The sequence below is a fragment of the Mercurialis annua genome, linkage group LG6, assembly GCF_937616625.2.
Source record: "Mercurialis annua linkage group LG6, ddMerAnnu1.2, whole genome shotgun sequence".
NCBI lineage: Eukaryota > Viridiplantae > Streptophyta > Magnoliopsida > Malpighiales > Euphorbiaceae > Mercurialis > Mercurialis annua.
In genome coordinates, this window is record NC_065575.1 from 1,468,247 (window position 1) to 1,488,037 (window position 19,791).

At 33.2% G+C, this 19,791-nt stretch overlaps 1 protein-coding gene across 2 annotated transcripts; it reads right to left on the reverse strand.

The window, feature by feature from the left end:
- Positions 1-280: 280 nt before the first annotated feature.
- On the reverse strand, positions 281-5,992 carry LOC126653961 (uncharacterized). 2 transcript variants are annotated; one of them, XM_050347966.2, is made up of 5 exons: positions 5,917-5,979; positions 5,790-5,835; positions 5,372-5,396; positions 1,793-2,583; positions 281-1,134 (listed from the first exon to the last, which is right to left on the reverse strand). In XM_050347966.2, the coding sequence occupies exons 4-5, from the start codon at positions 2,571-2,573 to the stop codon at positions 503-505; spliced, it is 1,413 nt and encodes a 470-aa protein (XP_050203923.1). In that variant the 5' UTR covers positions 2,574-2,583; positions 5,372-5,396; positions 5,790-5,835; positions 5,917-5,979; the 3' UTR covers positions 281-502. The 2 variants fall into 2 exon arrangements, with proteins under 2 accessions (XP_050203923.1, XP_050203924.1); XM_050347967.2 differs by lacking the exon at positions 5,790-5,835 and having other exon boundaries at positions 5,917-5,992.
- Between the last annotated feature and the right edge of the window lie 13,799 nt (positions 5,993-19,791).

Consider the following 19,791-nt stretch of genomic DNA (forward strand, 5'->3'; position numbering starts at 1 on the left):
TCTTTCCCTTCTTTTTCTTTCCCTTATTAAATTAATTTGAGCGTCAGAGCGGATCGGTGAACCCCTCATCGTTGTTTTGTCTGACCTCTGTTCTCTTGTGAATCTAGGTACTCGAAATTCGGTGTGAACAAAAAATTAATTTAACCCGAGCTAAAAAAAATTGGTTTTGCCACTGAGATTATTATAAATATAAATCAATTTAGTTATTTCATAACATCTAAAATTTATAAATCTAATTATCAAAATTGTAATAATAATTAATAAATAAAACAATACCATGTAACGAAAGTTTGAAGATATTATTCCAACATGGATACCATCAATCATATATACATAATAAACATTAATTTAATTTATTTGCATATAATTTAAGATAAGTAAACAAACCCAAAACAACATAGAGCAAAACATAATTGAACATAACATAGTAGTACAAAGCGAAGCAAAGGTGACAATAATTAAGAAGGCGATTGATGGAGCAAAGGGGATCGACATTGATGAGTTAAAGAGGCTCTATTGCATGTTTCTCGAAGTGGAAGCTGTAATAATTGATACCAGTGTAAATACCATCAGTATGGTTAGTAGTTGTAAAGTTTCCATTAGTAGAGCTCCTGTCTCGCTGAGTGTAAGAGAAAGGAACGCTACAAGTCCCTCTGGTTGATATAAAATGGACCCTGACCCGGCTTTTAGGCGGCACGACAACTTCATACGCAGCTTCTGCGTTTCTGCTTTCCTCCGTCGTTCTGTTCCACTCGAATGATGTAGTTACCTCAGCAGAAACTGAAATCTCTCCTTCAGCAATGCGTGGGATCCCGGTTCTGATGGTGGTTGATACTCCAGCGGATAGCGATAAACCATTGCTAAACGTAAATGACGATGTATCTTCATAACCGATTGTAACAGTTAATTTAGCTGCTTTTTCGGATTCATTAATAGGACAACCAATGCCTGCTATTGAAGCTTGCTCGTCGTAGATTCGGGCATCTTCCATGCGAAATCGAACGTTAAATATACTTCTGTCGAGAACAAGCTCTCTAACTGTTAATCTTGCTTCTCTTGTAATAGTGTTCACTGCAGCATTAAGATTATTGGTGTAACCGTTTGCTGAAAGAATACTGCAGAATCTGTTATTACCTGCATTGCGAAGAGCAGTGAAAAAATGACAGTAATATTACTATTGCTTATATTTTGAGAAATGGGAATGATTTAAAAAATTCATTGCTTATAAAATTATTAGGGTTTAAAATATTTTGCAGTTAATAAACTATAGACATTTTACACTTAAGTTATAACCAACATTTCATTTGTTACATTTTGATATATTTTTTGTTACTCATCCATTTCAGAAAAAAATTTACTTATATGACATTGAAAAATTATTTGCTAACCAACTTTGCCATGTAAGAATGCCACATAAGAATGCCACATAAGCAAAACGACAGAAAAAACGAAATATTAAGCTATAAGCGACATAGTTAATAAAGTAATTTCCCTAATATCGTCTATGTGGCCTACATGTGCAACTAAGTTGCTGTGGAAAAATTAGGTTAGCGAGTATTTTTCCGTTGCCATGTAATAAGTGAAATTTTGCCAGAAGTAATTGAATAGTTTTCCGTTGCAACGAAAATAAAGTTCGGTTATCAAAAAGCGAAAAATGAAATATTTGTTACCGAAATATAAAAGGTCTACGATCTGTTAACCGCAACATATTTTAATCCAAAGTGGTAAGAAAATTTGAAAATTATTAGTTTAAAATATGTCTTAGCAAATTATAGTGCAAAACTATTTTTACCTGCGTTGCGAAGAGCAATGGCGTTGTCACTAACTTTAACCGGCCAAAACAAAGTGTTAATGTCTGTGCCACTGTTATCTGTTGAATCTGACCATATCCAATTCGGACTTCGTCTCCAAAATCGACCCACAATATTAGACCTCACACGGATATGTCCATCGGGATGGAGTATGATCTCATAGCCCGATCTCTCGCAGTTAGGATCCTCGGATGAGAATTGATTGAAGTTGTTTCCACCGCCCACTACGTGCCGAATATATCTGTCGTTGAAGCCTTTGAATGCGACATGTCTAGGCAGTCTAACTAATGTATCCCAATCAACAAAAGTGAAAATAAGTTGATTAGTTAAATTATGCGGAACACTGGCATCCTCCACAAAAATATTGCGGTTGCCTGTTGCGGGATTCATTCGCACAAGCCCTCCGCTTTGAACATGTCGAAATACGAATGTAACGCTATTAATCGTTGTGATTGGCTCAAACATTGTACACGACAATTTGGACGTGTCTTCCTCCGGTTGGTTCGAATTAGCAAGAATCCATGAATTATTTCTATCACGACTGGCTCGTGCCCAATATTTATTAGTGTGAGAGAATCGTAGGTGAATAAATCTGCTATCTACTTTTGCCCTCTCCACTGCAATCTTCGCGAATGGTTCGAAAACATTTTCTTCCCAACTAGTTACAAAACCACGTTGACCCGCGGGTTCCGTAATGAATCTTAGGTTCCGCTGAGAGGCGGATGATCTCATCACAATAGACTCGGGAAATGTATTTGCCATAGTTGTCGGCCTGTTTCGTGAGAAAAATAAAACATTTCATTCTAATTAAAATTTCAAATTAATTTATTTTGAGTCCAGTAAAATAAATTTGGAACAATTTTATTTATCTATTGGAATTCATTATAAAATTGAAATAAATTCTGAGTATTTATGTTTGAAATGAATTTTAGAATACAATTCTTTTTAATTGTATTCCTAAATTATTTTTATAATCATTTTATTATATAAATTAAACATTATATAAAAATTAAAGTAATACTACTATACTTTATTTTATACTAAAAATAATCAACTATACTTACTCTACGATATAAATTTACTATATACTATATTACATAAATAAAGAGAAATACTTTAATCTATAATTCAAAAATTTCAATATTTACGCATCATTGTACAAATATATTCATAAAAATAAAATAAAAATTGATATCAAAATTTCAAATCATGTTAAAAAATTGCACATATATGATTAAGATTAAATACATAATATATGACAAGAAAGCAATTAAAAAATATTCATTATTTTATTCAACTACTTATAAAAACCTAAAAAAATAGTATTCATTTATAACTCAACAAATTAAATACACACACAAAATCGTACAACTACATCCATAAGCAATAAAATAAAGAACAATAACAAGATTCCAACCATGTTAAAATTTACACATATATGATTAAAATTAATTGTGTAATATATGACAAGAAGACAGTTAAAAAATTATCCATTACTTTATTCAACTAATTATAAAAATCTAGAATAATATTATTAAATATAAAATGAAATTATTAATTAAAAAATTTAAAAATGAGTTGATAAAATTAATTTTCATAATTTCATATTTGTTATAGTAGCTAGGTACTGTAATGATTAGATATGGGGTATGGGGGAAGACAAGGTGATGGAAAAAAAAAAGTGAAAGAAAATGGACATGAAATGACAGCAAAATTGTCAAAATAAAAAAAGAAATGAGGGTATTTTTGTCAAAATAGAATTGTTCTTTTAGTTATATGTTATTCAATTGTAAATTCTATCTATTTTGTTTGGATTTACAATCCACAAATTACAACTTATTTTAATTTCAAGATCTCAATACTAAGAGATATATTTGTCATTCATTCCTTCCAAACACAAAAAATTAGAATTACAAATGAATTCCATAATTTTTTTAGGAATTCATTCACTCTAAAGGGAGTTTTAATTATAAATTTATTTTTGTTAATACTTGAATTTAAAATTTTATTTAAAAAAAGTAATATTATCAGTTTTTCATATTTAATTACGAAGATAAATGGTAGTTTTAAGTTAAATTCGGGTTAATAAATGTAAAGGTATAAATAAACCCTTCAACTTTTGATGAAAGAATATTTATGCCCCCAAACTCTAACTCGGTTTAACCCGGCCCTTAAACTTATAAAAATAATGCAAATAAGCTCTTACCCTAACGGAAAAATAAACGGTGTTAGTTTGAAGGGTTGATTTGCATTGATTTTAAAAATATAGGATAGAGTTACACCGAGTCAAAATTTAGGGATATAATATTTTTTATAAAAATTTAAGAGCATATTTGCACCTTGTATTCAAGAGTGTGTCTCCATTTTTTATTAATCTAATTGAAAAAAATTAAAATATTTCAATATAATGAGTAATTAATTTACTTGTTGAGATACAATGATTAGGTAATTATTTTAAATAGAATGAATAATTAATTATTTTATAAAATATGCTTTTAATTACTAACAATATTTTTAAAATCACCAGATAGACCAGCTAGACTGAATTAATTGAAAACCGATTACTAATAAAGTCCAATTAGACATAAATTTTTAAATAAACTAGATGAAAATGCGGTTGAACTAGATTTACCGATTTAATCATTAAACTTGAAGAAAAATAATTATTTATAAATTTAAATTTAATTTAATCTTAAAAATACTTATTTTCAATCATTTAAATTATAAATGTTCATATATTGGATATAATAAAATATATTTAAATTACATATTATTTTAATGTAACTTTATAGTTTACTATTTTATTAATTTCTAATGGTTCAAAAAATATATTTTTTTCACTTTAAAATAAGACCACTTCTTATATTTGAAACAATTTAAATTAGAATCTCAATTAAATTTTTATTTTAAATTTATTTTTAAATGTTCCTATTTATAGTACTTTTAAGGAATTTAGATTATCTTTTGGTATTGAAAAAAAATATATTATATTCTAAATATTATTTATCATTCCATGTATTTTTATTATCATAAAAGAGATACGGTAGAGAGGCAAACAATGTTGATAATTTCTAACAAGGCTTAAGATAATGAAATTTAGCTTATTTTATAAATTTAATATGATTTTTCAGTTTTTGCAATTTTGAACACCAACTTTCATTTTTTGCAATTTTAAACACCGAGCAATTTTCCATTAAGAAAATGGACGTCGAAACAGTATTTATTCCGGTGTACACATCGTCGTTTTTCTTGACAGAAAATTGCTTTGTGTTTAAAATTATAAAAAAATGATAGTCCATGCGTTAAATTGTCAAAATTAAAAATTCGTGTTAAATTTACAAAACAGGCTAAAATTTGTGATTTTTAAACAATTAAGTCTTCTAACAATATCACGAGTGATTTGCATTTGAATCCTCTTCTTAGAACTAGTGAAGAAGCATCTTCTTCCTTTTCAAAGTAAAATGAATTTTTCAAGTTCAAATATTTGCAGATTAAGAAACTTTACAACAGCATTTAAACGAATTAAATAAATAATCATAAATAGAAGAGATAAATCTCACCTTTGAAAATTGAAATCCTAAGCGCCTGCAGTTTTACACCAATAAATCAGAACTTCAATGTTTTAACAATAATAAATAAATAAATTTAGCATAATTTTTTGAGTTTTTTTAAATTTAAGCACAAACTATAAAACATCTCATCTAATAGCATAATATTTCATTATATATCATATATAGTATAAATGTGTAAACCGACGTCGTTTTGGTCATTCACACGGCCAAAAACGACGTTATTTATATAAAAAAAAATATAAAATACATACCGGACTATAAAATAAAAAAATGTGAAGGGTTGTGTTAAAAAATGAAATAGATTATTAAAGGGGGTTAGTTCAAGCAGTAAGCGGCTTGATATTTTTTAAGTAAGATTTCAGATTCGAGTTTTGTGAATGCAAAAAATCTCCGCTGGCAGACTCACCGATTATGTTAAGTGCGCGACGGCGCCCTGAAAACCGGATGAACAACTAAAGAAACAGATAAAATAAATTATAGTTTGTATTTAAAATGAAAAAACACAAAAAATTATGTTATAAGATGGTACTAACCTTTAAAAAATGGTAAAGGAAAAGCACTCGCTGATATTTTTTGTTGATGCTCTTGTAAGTGGAGAAAGATGAACACCCAACAAAGGTCTATATACACCAATTTGTAGTCACGTGCTTTTTTGAAAATAAAAACAAAAAATAATTGGGGTATGGGACCCAACGAATAAGCAAAAACAATATCTACCACTACCTGTATAATTAGATAAAGTAAAAAAACTCTCCTACAAGATATTATATTGTAAATTTGAATAGATATAATCTGAACAGTTAAATTTATAAATATTTTCAGTAGATATATAAAAATTTAGTTATTTAAAAACTACTCAAGTTAAAATCTTTTTTTATTTATACTATGACGTAGGAAAATTTTCAATTATATTCTTGTTTGAATTTTTATAAGTCGACTCTACTCCAGATTGCAAAACTTTGACGATCTAATTAATTTAAAGATGGAAACATAAATAATAATTTAATAAAAAGATTATATCATATTCTTTTTATTTAAAAAAATACAAACAAATTTTTTTACTTTAAAAACGTTCAAATAAGTTCTAATACTTAATTAATTTTTTAAATTTTATTGAAAAAATTAAATAAAGTAACAACCGCTTCTGCCCGTCCATCGTACTCCTTCGATTTATGAACCCGCTGCCATCTACCGGAAAAACCGCTGACAACCAAAACTCACCACCACCTGGAAACTAAACATATCCATATGGGTTTGTTCATCTTCTTCGTTGGAAAAGATGAACGGACCCAAGGGTTCAACGATGAAAAGTTCCAGGATGGAATCTATCTGGAAGTACCTCGGGGGGGGGGGGGGGGGGGGGGGAGTTCTAGAAGATAAAATAGAAGCGGAAAAACTCAGAAGAACGACCAGCCGGTACGCAATGTACCGAACGACAGCAAACCACTCATGGTACAGATGTGTGTCGAAAAGAGAAGGGTAATACATCTTGACCAAAATACACTATGGAATTTGTGGAGCACACGATATAGCTAGACTGGAGCTGCGACTATCAAAGGAGCACCTTGAGAAAAGAAGAAAGTTGGCAAACATTCGAGCAGAAGCGTACCGAAGTCAAACGACAAGATATCACAATAAAAGAGTACGAGCACGAGAATTCAAGGAGGGGGACCTAGTCCTAAGAGATGCTAAAATAGGATAGGGCAACACTAGAGTAAGCAAGCTCAAAAGCAACTGGAAAGTGTCATACCGAGTGACCAAGACAACTGGGAGATGAGCCTACCGTCTTGAGACAAAGGAAGGAGAAGAAGTGCCCAGATTCTGGAATATAGAACTTCTCAAAATGTATAATAAATGAATAAAGTCCACAGAGAAATATTTTCCAGGAGCTACAACATTGCACAAGCAAAAAAAAAACAAAAAACATAAAAATAAACAAAGAACAGGCAGCGGTCAACATCGAGAGGCATCACTCAGAAAAAGGCAACAGCCATGACATGTAAGAAATATTTCTCAAAAGGCAACGGCCAACATTGAGAGGCATCTCTCAAAAGGAAACATCCAAATACTTGAGAGGCATCTCTCAAAAGGCAACGGCCAAATACTTAAGAGGCATCACTCAAAAGGCAACGGCCAAAATATCTGAGGTACAAACGTCCAGAAAAAAAACATGACAACAACAACAATGCAACGACCGAATAAGACGGGGAGTAGTCCTAAAAAAAAAAAAAAGCAACGGCCAACAAGTCAAAAAGGTGGGGAGTGGGAACCATTTCGCCAAGAAAGCATAAACAAAATGCATAAACAATAGGGAGAAGCAAACAGAGAAAGGGAAACAAAACAAAAATAAAAGTAACACAAGGATTCATTAAAAGAAAGCAACGACTACAAGAATCTACAAAACATATCATTCTACAAAATCATCCTCCATTAGGAGTATCGAAAGTACTAAGACCCTTCGCAAGAGAAGGCACGTCAGAGCCCAGATGACTGGCAGATATGGTAGAAGAAAAGCGGGCCAACGTAGACACACCAGTAGGAGGTAGCACAACTTGCTTTTCTTTATGCTCCACTAACAAACGTTGAGCCTCCTCCCGCAACACATGAGGATCAATATCCAAGAAAGAGGCATCCCCATTAGGGTGAAGGGCTAAACAAATTATCACGAATGACCTTATGATGCAACCTCTACATCCTGGAAACAAGAAAACAAGAATCCTCCAAGCTCTCCTCCATCGCAACATGATCGGACGTAACCCAGTTTAGCTCGGCACGCAAATCGAAATTTTATATCCGTTGAAGGTCTTGGTCGATAAAGGCCTCCTTCAACTGTGCATTTGCAAACTTAAGATCCGCCTACTCAACAACCAACTCACACTCCTTAGCAAGATATATTTGCTGAGCAATGCGAAGGCCATTGACAAAGTTGAGGAAACCCTGACATATTGAGTCATACAAATCATCCATGATCAAGGAAGAAAGAAGGAATGGAAAGAAGGAATGGAAAATAAGTAGTTAAAATAAGAAGGAATGACCACTTCCTCAAGGAGGCAGCGGTCTGAATAACCATCATCCATGATCAAGGAAGAAAGAAGGAATGGAAATTTACAGCAAGGAAAGGAAGATGAAGAGGAGGACAACAGGAAGGAAAAGTGAATAAATAGAAAAAGGAGAAAAACTTCAAATTAAAAAGAAACGAAACGGCGGAAGAACACAAAGGGACATAAGCCGCATTAATGACAACAAAACAGGATGTCAAAAAGGCACGAAGAACGAGAAAGAAAAGAAAACAAACCAACGACCCGACCTAACAAAACCCGATTCATAAACATAGACATAAATATCGACACGAACCGGGAATAGAGGGGGGGGATTAATGATGGAATAAACTCGCAAAGCGCATAAATCCCACATCGCCAAAAGAAAATGAGAGCGTGCACTTGCCTATAAATAGGCCAGTCCCAAGCCACTAAAGGACTAAGCATAAAAACTTAGTAAAAACTAGACAGAATCCACATGTAATAGGATCCGAAGCTCAAATCTTTGGTCTGAATCTGTAACAATGACCCTTAATAAATCTCCATTTATATTAGGCCTTGCAACGACTTTCCAATCCCCATTCAGGGCATATAATTGGCTTCTTCATCATCAAGATCCTTTTGGCATCCATAAATGTTCACTCTTTTGCCCGCGCAGTTGAGATACGAAACTCGGGTATCAGCATCATCTTGTTTATGGCAAACTTGATCATATTGATCACTTCTCCTAATTCGCCTTCGATTGTGGCTAACCCACCTTCGTATGGGAACTTGATTTTCTGGTGAAATGTAGAAGGCACACCTCTAGCTCGTGAAACCATGGCCTTCCCAGTAGCAGCGAGAAGGTAACCGGTATATCTAGCATGATGATCCTCGATTCCCTCTAAGATATCATGAATCCCAAAAACTTTTCTTCTTCAACTCCAAATGTGCATTTTTCCGGATTGAGCTTCATCCCGTATTTGTTTAGAATTTTGAATGTTTTTCCAAGTTTGCTGCGCGATTTTCTACATTTTCACTTTTTATTATTAAGTCGTCCACATATACCTGGACTATTTTTCTGATTCGTCTTTAAACATAAAATTGTGCCTACGTTTTTCATATTGAAGTGCATTGCGTTGTAGCAATATGTTCCCTCATCGGTGATGAACGATGTATTTCCTTGATTTTCTTGTTTCATTGAAATTTCGTGGTAGCCTTATGTAGCGTCGACTAAACTTAACATGGTGTGTCCTATAGTTGAGTCTACGAGTTGATCTATGTCGGGTAGCAGATAGTTATCCTTAATGCTTTGTTTAGATCGGTATAATTCACCCACATTCAATTCTTTCCATTTGCTTTCTTCACATTCACCACATTGGCTACCCACTCGGGATAGTGGATTTCTCTGATGAATCCATATTTCATTAATTTTTTTACTTCATCAGTTGTTATCTTCTGTTTTTATATTGAGAACTTCCCTTTATTTTGTTTCACAAGTGTCTCCCCTTTGGCTACATTGAATTCGTGGGTTATGATATGCAGATCAATCCTAATAATCTCTAAAGTTTTTAAGGAGAATGTTCATGCGTTCCTTTTCAGGACTGCTTGGATTTCTTCTTTGGATTTTGGGTCTATGCCAACCCCTAAGTTCACTCTTTTCTCTTCGCCCAACTCCAGTTTCAGCATCTGTCTTTTGAGTTCACAATCTTTCTCGTCCATGTCATGGTTGAAGATTTCATCGATTAGTATCTATTCGAAGGATTCCTTAATTAATTTGTCATGACATTTTTTGTCTATTAATCGTCTCTTCTTATTGTTATGATTCCTTTTTCCGTTGGAATTTTCATGGTAAGTACTTTTATGTTGGTTACATTTGTTGAGTTATGGAGAAAGGGCCTCCCCAAGCTGGCATTGTGAGGGAGATTGATATCCACTATGTTGAATAGAACAACAATTCTTTGTCTTTTATTTCCTTTCCAATTTTCACGTCTAGGGCGACTATACCAGGGGATTGATGGACGACCCTCCGAAGCCCGTGAGTGGGATGGCAATTTATTTTAATTCCTTTGTTGTTCTTCCAAAACTTTTGTAGGCTTTCTTTGTCATCAGGGTTATTACATGTCACGACCCATTTTCATGAATCGCGACCGGCGCTAGGGTATGGGTAATGAAGTACCGAAACCCGTAGCTAGCCTCCCATATAAAGCATAAACACATAAAGCTGCAGAAAACCAATGCTCGGGGGCAACCGAGACTTCAGCCTAAACTAGCAGTTATAATAATCAACAATTAATATAACATACATATTCAATTCTAAGTCTAAAATAGATTTATCATAAACCAATATAACAATATAACATGCCAAAACAATATAACCAGTCGAACCAATCCGACAAACAACTGTAATAATAGTAAAGACGTCTAGTCAACTACTGCGGTCTAAGAATAAAATAGTTTGACAGTATATCAAAATAATGGAACCTCCGAGGAAAAGTAAATGCGGAGATCACCCGACACTCTCAGATCGTAACCCTGGGAAAATTGGGAAAACAACGGGGTCAGATATACTGAGATGAGTTCATACCACTATTTACATTTATTAAGTGGAAAACCTTTAAAACGTTTAAAACATTTAATAACGATATTACAGATAATAGTTGGAACCCTAATCCACAATTCTAAATAATAATCATAATCCAATAGGTCTGGTCCCGAGAGCTGAGCTACACCGAGTTACCACTAACCACACTTATACCAGAGTCCCGAGAGCTGAGCTACACCGAGTTACTCTACCTGGTCCCGAGAGCTATGCTCACACCGAGTTACCACATTTCCATATATACCTTACCCAGATCAATACCGGTGCGCACGCAGTCCTAATGATGCTCATTAGGTAGCACGTTCCAACTAAGAGCCATAATATAAAAACAGTTCGAAATATACGTACAGTATATATATTTAATATTAAAATAACAATTTACTTAATAAAGCGGTAAATAGTAAATACAAACTCACAGCTTGCTAATCCACGTGAAATACCGGCAAGCACTAACTCTGGTTCGCCTCAGAAGCACGAACAGTAGACGAGTCTAGACAAATAAAATAATTATTAAAATCAGACCCTAACTCTAGAGAGTACTAGACACCACATAAGACTAGCACAATTAACACGTAGTAAATAAACAATCCAAAATAACACAAATATATACAAAAGGTAATAAAGCCCAAATAATATGAGTCTATTGAGTTCCCGCTTAAAATCCAATATATAAATATTATTTAAAAACTTTAAATAATAAATAATTTCCAAATAGTGGGTTTGCCGAGTTACCAATAACTACCAAACTAACCTCACTTGTCGGATGACCCAAGTCTAATCCGACTCAAAACGTTTATCAAATATAAACCCGAGTTTATATTAATAAAACAATTTAACAAAATATTAATCCATTTTAAAAGCGGAACTCAATAACTTCAATTTCAAGCAACCCAAGTTACAACCCCAAAAACTTAGTTAAATAAGTCAAATAAAAGTTCAGGGACCAATTTGCACTTTAACCAATTAGGGACCAAATTGTACTTTTGCCATTTAGGGACTAAATTGTAATTTAGCTAATTTGATTTCCATAATCAAATTATTTATTTTTATTCATAAATAATACAAAATATAACGTTATAAATCAAATACTGAATTTTAAATAAGTTTTAGAACGTTTAGGGCCAAATTTTACTTTTGCCACTTTAAATCTCGAAGACCAAAATAATTTTCCGAGTACTTTTATTATCTTTAATTTCCAACAATTATTACTTATAAGTTTACGAATCAAACCAAATCATCGTAAAAGTTATTGTCAAATAAAAGCTAAAAATCTAACTTAGGGATTTAGTTGATTTAACCACACATCTTTGGTGACCAAACAAGGTAATTAACCACCCTTATTGATTCAAACAGAACCCATCCCGCCTACCAAGAAAGCTTCCATCAACACCATACTCATGCTACTGTAATGATTCTTTAAACAAGATTTTAACTTTCAAAACACAACCCATTAACCCAACTTTACAATTCAATTCATATCACTAATCCTAACTTATAATGACTCAAAAATCATAAACCACATAACAATGGTAGTCGGGGGAAAGACACATTCATGGAGCCGAGATTTAGTTCCGTTAACCCATCATCAAAACAACGTTTTAATTCAATAACAACTAACCATTCAAGAGTGATTTATGATTCAATAAAGCAACAAAATCAAGACCAAAGCAAATAAGGGATTCGGCAGTAACTTAACAAGAGATTAAGAACAGAATATACACTCAAAGCAGTTAACCGTACGGCGATTAGAACGAGATCGACGGCGTACCGTTCAGCGAAATTGAGGTAGGGAAACGTAGATACGTGAGTCTAGATCGTCTGGAATCAAACGGTTCTGATTTCGATCTAGAAACGAGAGAGAACGAACCAAATTACGTAATGTCGTTCAAGAACAAAATCTGGAAATCCAAGAAATCAGAAAACTTACCGGACAGCAATCTTTGGCAGATGATTACAGCTTCGATACTCAGCGAAATGACAAGCGGAAAACGGCTAGGGTTTCAGTGATGAGTGGTGAAGATTTTCTGTTTAGAAGTCGACTTTAAATATCGAGAGGAGATGGGTCGAAAATGAGTGCGAAGTGGGCTGGGCGAAGGGGTCCAAGAGCTGCTACCATCCACGAACGGGAATGGCCATATTTGGCCTGTTCCCGTTCGAGAATGGGCCTGTTCCCGAACGGGAACAGGCCAGAAAAAGGATTCTCGTTCGAGAATCCTTGGATTCTCGAACGAGAATCACAAATATATCTCAGGTCTCGGTTGAGACCTGAGTTAACCAGAAGTGGTTCAACCACTTCGGTTGAACCACAACCCAAGAAGAAAATCCTTTTTTTTTTTAAAACCGAACCAAAAATGAATCGAACCACAAAAATTTACGAAACTTCAAATACCCCTCAAAACACCTCCGGAACCACGTCGGAAATTAACAAAATAAAATTAAAATTTTACGGGATATTACATTACACTTCCTTCATCTATCATAATCTCTATATGTTCCAATGTTCGATGATTATCATAACCACCAAAGCATCATTGTGCGGGCTATTGATTCGTCTGAAATATTTTGCATTAAACTTTATTGCCGACAAGGGGAATTCCCTTATGTCCAGCATCTCCTTCTTTTGTTTATTTTCTTGGTGATAGCTGCTCGCTCCTCCTTTTATCATATGAATTCTTTTTTATGGTGATCTTTTTATTTTTTCTAGATTCTTTGCTCTTTCGCTCTCCAGAAGGGTTTCTTCAAGGAGGCTTTCTTACTTGTTGTCTTCTTTATTATTTATGGTTACTGATTTTTTCCTTTTCTCAGTGTTCATTAAGTCTGAATTATTTCCTTAGGCTGGTCTTTTATTCTTGGGGTTAATTCCGTTGAAATTCATCCTTCAATTTTATTTGTTTTTGGTTCCAAAAAACTCCTTCGAATTAAAGTTTTTTTTAAACTTTTCTCACAGACGGCGCCAATTGATGGGGTGTGTCTTCTTTAACGGGATTTAACCTGCAAAAAAGTGTAGATAGTTGATCGGGCGGTGGTTCTGATTAGCTCTATTATACTTAATTCAGTATTGAGTTTAAGGAGTATTACTTATAATTCGATTCTGTGTGAAGGTATAGCTCAAATCCTTTTGTAATGAACATGGAGGAATACCCTTACTGAGTCTAAATAGGAATGGAATCTCTAGTCTAACATATGAATCCAAATAGAAAAAGAATTCCTATTGGCTTTCTAGCTTAATTAGGAATGAATATTCTAAATAGGATTGTCTTTCTTGTTTAGGAATATGATTCCGAATAAGAATATATTTCTTATTCTTTTAGAAGATCTAAATCTTTTAGAATCTCTTTTATCATCGATATTTTAGTCGAATTGTATTTGGATTCTATTTTTGAATATCAGTGTTTGGATATGATTTTCGAATCCCATGGAATTCGGTACTTTACTTGTTTTTGGCAGATTTTGATACATTCTTCTTTATCCGGTCGAGCCTCAATAGTACTTGGTCTTATTTAACTTGAACATGGTTCTTTGACTTAATCATTCTTTAGCGAGTCCCGAGGTCCGCCTCGATGGGTGTTAAGGGGTACCTAGTTTTGTAAACGGACTACGAGTTAAATCTTTTCCGATTTACCGCACGCGTGCGCCGTCTATTTGTCTAGTCAGTCGGCCTGGTCTGATCTATCTAGATTGGGTGGGTGGTTCAGTTCGAGTATTTTAATTTTGCTTGTATAACAGCTTTATTTATTTACTATGTAGCAGTTTTTTAATTTTGAATCACAGCACATCCCATGATTTTCTCCACTTGTCCTATACATTTTTAACTCAATAAATAATCAAAACATTTTTTTTATTTAAGTTGCATAACAATCCTTTTATTTTTCCCTGTGTATGCTACTCCCTTTTTCATTTGAAACTATACCAAAATACAAAAAAGAAAGAGAAATACAAAAACGTGTTATGGAGCTGTTATCACAGTGCAGTGATAGCAGCATTCTGCCAATTTTGTCCTAGGGACGCGGGGACTTTTTGTCAGCTTTACACCATCTAGTTGTGTCGCAAAACATCTTAAATAAAGCGACATATTCCACGACTCAGCCTCATCGAATTTCAGTGTATTTTCAGCAATTGTATCAACATTTAGTGATAGGAATTTCATAATTGACACTGATATTTAGTAAGAATAAAAATATTGTCACTATATTATTATGATGGAGATCTTTTTCCGTCATTAGTTACTTTTATCCATGAAGGAAATAAAAAGGGGGCATGAGAGAAAATGTATCGTTCTTAATATATATTTTGATGAGGGGAAACTGACACATAATGATGAGAATTACTCATTAAATGTCAATTTTTAATAGTGCTAGAAAGTCACAAGTCCAAACCTTAATAGAAGCAAAGTGGTATTTTAAAAAATTATTTTAAAGTCCGGCCGCCAACTCCGGCCACTATCCACCAGTCAACCTAACCATCGTCGTCTAGTCACCGCTAACTACCTACGACCGCCACCTAAACTCTAACCTCTAATCTCTAAACTCTTAAACGATAATGGTGGATGCTCATGTGGTAAGTGCTCAACTAACATTAATGTAGGCTTTTAAAAAAGAGGCCAAACTCATATAGAGGCCCTTGTACTTTACACTTTTTGTTCCGTAGGTCCTTATACTTCATTTTTGTATTATCTGATCCTTCTACTTACCTATTTTTTATTTTCAGGTCCTTTTTTGAGTTTTTTCCAGTCCTTTTATGTGACTGGAGGAAAAAAATATTATAAGTAGAGGGATTGGAGGAAAAAAAACTGTAAGTAGAGGGACTGTAAAAAACTCAAAAAGGACCTGAAAATCGAAAATAGGTAAGTAGAAGGACCAGATAATACAAAAATGAAATATAAGGACCTACTGAAAAAAAGTGTAAAGTACAGGGGCCTCTAAATGGGTTAAACCTAAAAAAGAAAGTAAAAATTAGACATAAAAAGAAATCGCATTACTTATAAAGGCTTACCGTTAGTTTTTTTTTGTTTTAAGTTGTTCAATTTTATTTGGTCAATTTTTATTAACTTTTAAATTTTTGATTCATTTTTTTGACATAAATTTTTTCATCTACACCGAATTTGTTTATTGTTGTTCTCTAAAAAAATTCTCATTTTTTTAAATTCAATGTTTTTATTTGACGATAAATTAATTTATGCAGTAGTTTTATTAAAAAATTAATATTTTGTGTATTTCTTTTTAGGTACGGAGGGAGTATTAATTACCAAATACTTTATTTATTATTGTAACATATTATTATTTTAAAAATAAAAAAATTAATATTTAATATTTTGATGTATTATTTTTAATAATTAATAATTTATTTTTAATTATTTATACATAATTTTAAAAAATTAAATGTAAATTGAATATATAAAAAAAGTAGTATATAGTTAGATGTGGATCTCTTATCAGTTTATTTTTTTAAAAGTCTAACCATTGTGAAAGATTGTATACTAAAAATGAGTTTAATGGAAAGGTGGCGTGGCATCTCATCAGACTCAAAAACAGTCTGACGATTGTGGATGCTCTTAGTAAAAGGTAAAATAAGATTAAAATTGTACTCCCTTCGTTTTTATTTATTTTTCTATATAGCGAATTTTATTTGTCTATAATTATTTGTTCATTTAGAAATTTAAGGTGATTTTAACTACTTATTTTTCAAGTTTATCCCTCCTTATAAATGAATATATGTAATAAATTAAAGCATTAATAAATAAGTTGTTGTAACATTGATACCGGTGGTTGTATTTTTGGTACCAGTTGTCGTGACCGATTTATGACCGAATTGGTACGCGCTACGAAATCGAAACCATTTGCTAGATATTTAATTATGAATGTGATCAAAAATAGCAAAATAAAATAAATAACACAAGAGATTTACGTGGTTCGGCATTAAAGCGTACATCCATGGACAAAAGAATCGAGTCATCCATTAATCATCGAAAGTAGTACAAAATTGGTGGACAATCACCAAATAGAGAACATCTCTAATAAATATGTCCTTGGAACAAAAACCCATAACGTGTTTAACTCTTTACAAGAAGTAACCCAAAAGAGTTAGGATTAACTTATATTCCTCACATCATACACACACCCTTGTTCCCTTAGTCACATTAATGTCTACAATGTGTGTTCGGTTTTTAAATTTATTCTAAAAGGTGAATAACGTGGGCTATATATAAGGAATAAATTCTTCTTGTAGCATTCGGAGTACTAATCCTGATTGGATTATATCTTCCTAATTGTCCAATAATAATAAAGTTACCCTTAACCGAAATATGCCATTAATAGAGTCCTAATACAATCAGAATTCTAGGAATTATTCCAACAATCTCTACCTTCATTTGAATTCTCCAATAGACTGTGATTGTTGTTGTGCTTCCCTTTCTCCAATTTAAGTTTAAACTGAACTTATTTCAAAATTGGTTTTTGAGGAGGACCATACAAATTTCAAGAACGTCTTGAACTTGCTGAAACCGAAATAACTTGAAGATTTACTATCTTCGGGTGTATCAATCAAAATTTTACGAAACGTCAAATTTTGTTGGTCTTAAAACCTATACCAAAAATAAACATCATTAGTATCCTATAATGATTAAATAAAAAATAAATGTTGAGGTCGTAGAATATCCCTTATTCTTCATAAGTGCAGCATCCAGTGAGCATACATCACAAGTGCATCATTCAATCTCACTTGATCGCCAAATAATCCACAAAACTCATAATTTTATAGATTGAGATACCAAAAATATGCATTTAAAGATTATGTTGAACATTTATTATTATTCTAACCGTCTCATTATGCATATTGTCCTTGACTGAACCAATATTCAAATTATGCATGTATTGAGCGTTGCACATAACTACACTTCACTATCAACTCAGTTGTAGTTGGAAAACCAATCAAAATTGGCACACATGTGATATGAACAACATGAATCTGCATAAATTTTGAATAATAAAATATTATGCCTTTTCTCTAAACAAATTAACTTATAAGTGATCCAATAGTGACGTTGTTCCAAATTACAAATATTGTAATTCATCTTTTGTCTAAGATTGCTTATTAATTAAAACAAAATCTCTTTTACAATGTCATGGTTTTATCAAAATCTGACTATGCCCAAACAAACTCTTCATTCAACGAACTTTTAAAAGAAATAATAAGATCTAAAATCAGTTATAGAGTTTCATAAGAGTATACCGAGATTACCGCAATCATTCATCATACAAAGACTCTATAAAATCCTCAAATTGCGTGTTTACAAAAAAAACTATACCTTTCTTTTTATTAGATTAAAATAGCATATTGATCTCCATCACGAAATTCTCCTTAAAAATTTACATACCCAAATATTGTCACGACCCAATTTATTGAGCCGAGACTGGCGCTAGGGAATGGGAGTGGTAGCTCCGAAACCCGTAGCAAGCCTGAAACCACTATTAATTTTTCGCAATTAAAACATAATATTATATATAAAACATTTTCGGTAAAGTATCATTTGAAGTTAAAGCGTCTATCTAATACTGACAACTACTGACTACTGCAGCTCTAGGAACGCATACTTGTGCAAGTCCAATGACTTCTGGCACAATGAAGATGGCTTGTCTGATCTGACTTCTAATACCTGCAAACATCAGAGTGAGGGGTCAGTATTTTGGAAATTACTGAGTGAGTTTGCAAGTTAGTATTATTAAAATATAGCATCACATGTCTATTTAATGATATAAGTAAACAACAAACATTTTTAATTTAAAAGTGTGAGTCCAACTCACTAGATACGGGAACTCCAGACTACAACGTAGCCGAGTGCTCACTCGTATCAAAATCAAAGTGTGAGTCACACTCACTAGTGGGTCCAACCCACTGGTGGCCCAGCCCACTAGATACGGGGTTTAGGTTACACCGTAACCGAGTTCACCCTCGTATCGTATTCATATTATATCATGCATCAATATATTAAATCTTAATCTCAAAGTCAGGCACTCTACACTGACTCACTAATTATCATGCAGCCTATTGACACCCAATAGGTAGTTGGTCTCTTCGGACCGCACATTAGACATTCATCTTCAACACAACGAATACGACAACATTCATATAATCAACTCACCAAAAATAACATCCTACACAAACACATTATTTCCATACGATATATTGAATATAATATTCATAATATATGAAAATAACTTTAATAATAATAATACGCGAAAGTAAATTGCCACTCACAGTGACCGCTATCCAAAATTGCATTATCGTCACCCGATCACGTACATCACGTGCATCGTTTGATCTCGTATCTACTCCAGCTCGACGGCCGGATAGCTTGTCGTTACGTCCATTTCCTACTCCAATCATACGTACGTTTAATTCATAACGTAGGCTTAGTATCAAAATCCTAAGTTATAAACTTAGGTTAACTCAATCGTATTTCAAATACGACTCCTAACTTTATTACTCTCTTAGTCACACTTCTCTTTTAAACGTTTTAATATTTGTTTTGAAATTCAATCGAATCACGATTGATTACGCGACTTGAAATTGTCTGAAATCGAGTTTCCGCGTCGCGTCAGGGCCCAGAAAGCCCGAATTCAAAATCCCCCTTTGACGAAAGACTGCACGTTCGTGCAGCAATGTAATGCACGTTCGTGCGAACGTGCAGTACGCTGCTGGATCGTGCAGTCACTGTGCTGCACGATCGTGTAGCACATGTTGCACGTTCGTGCAGCCTGTTGGCTGCCGACGTGCAGCCCCGGGGTTCACTC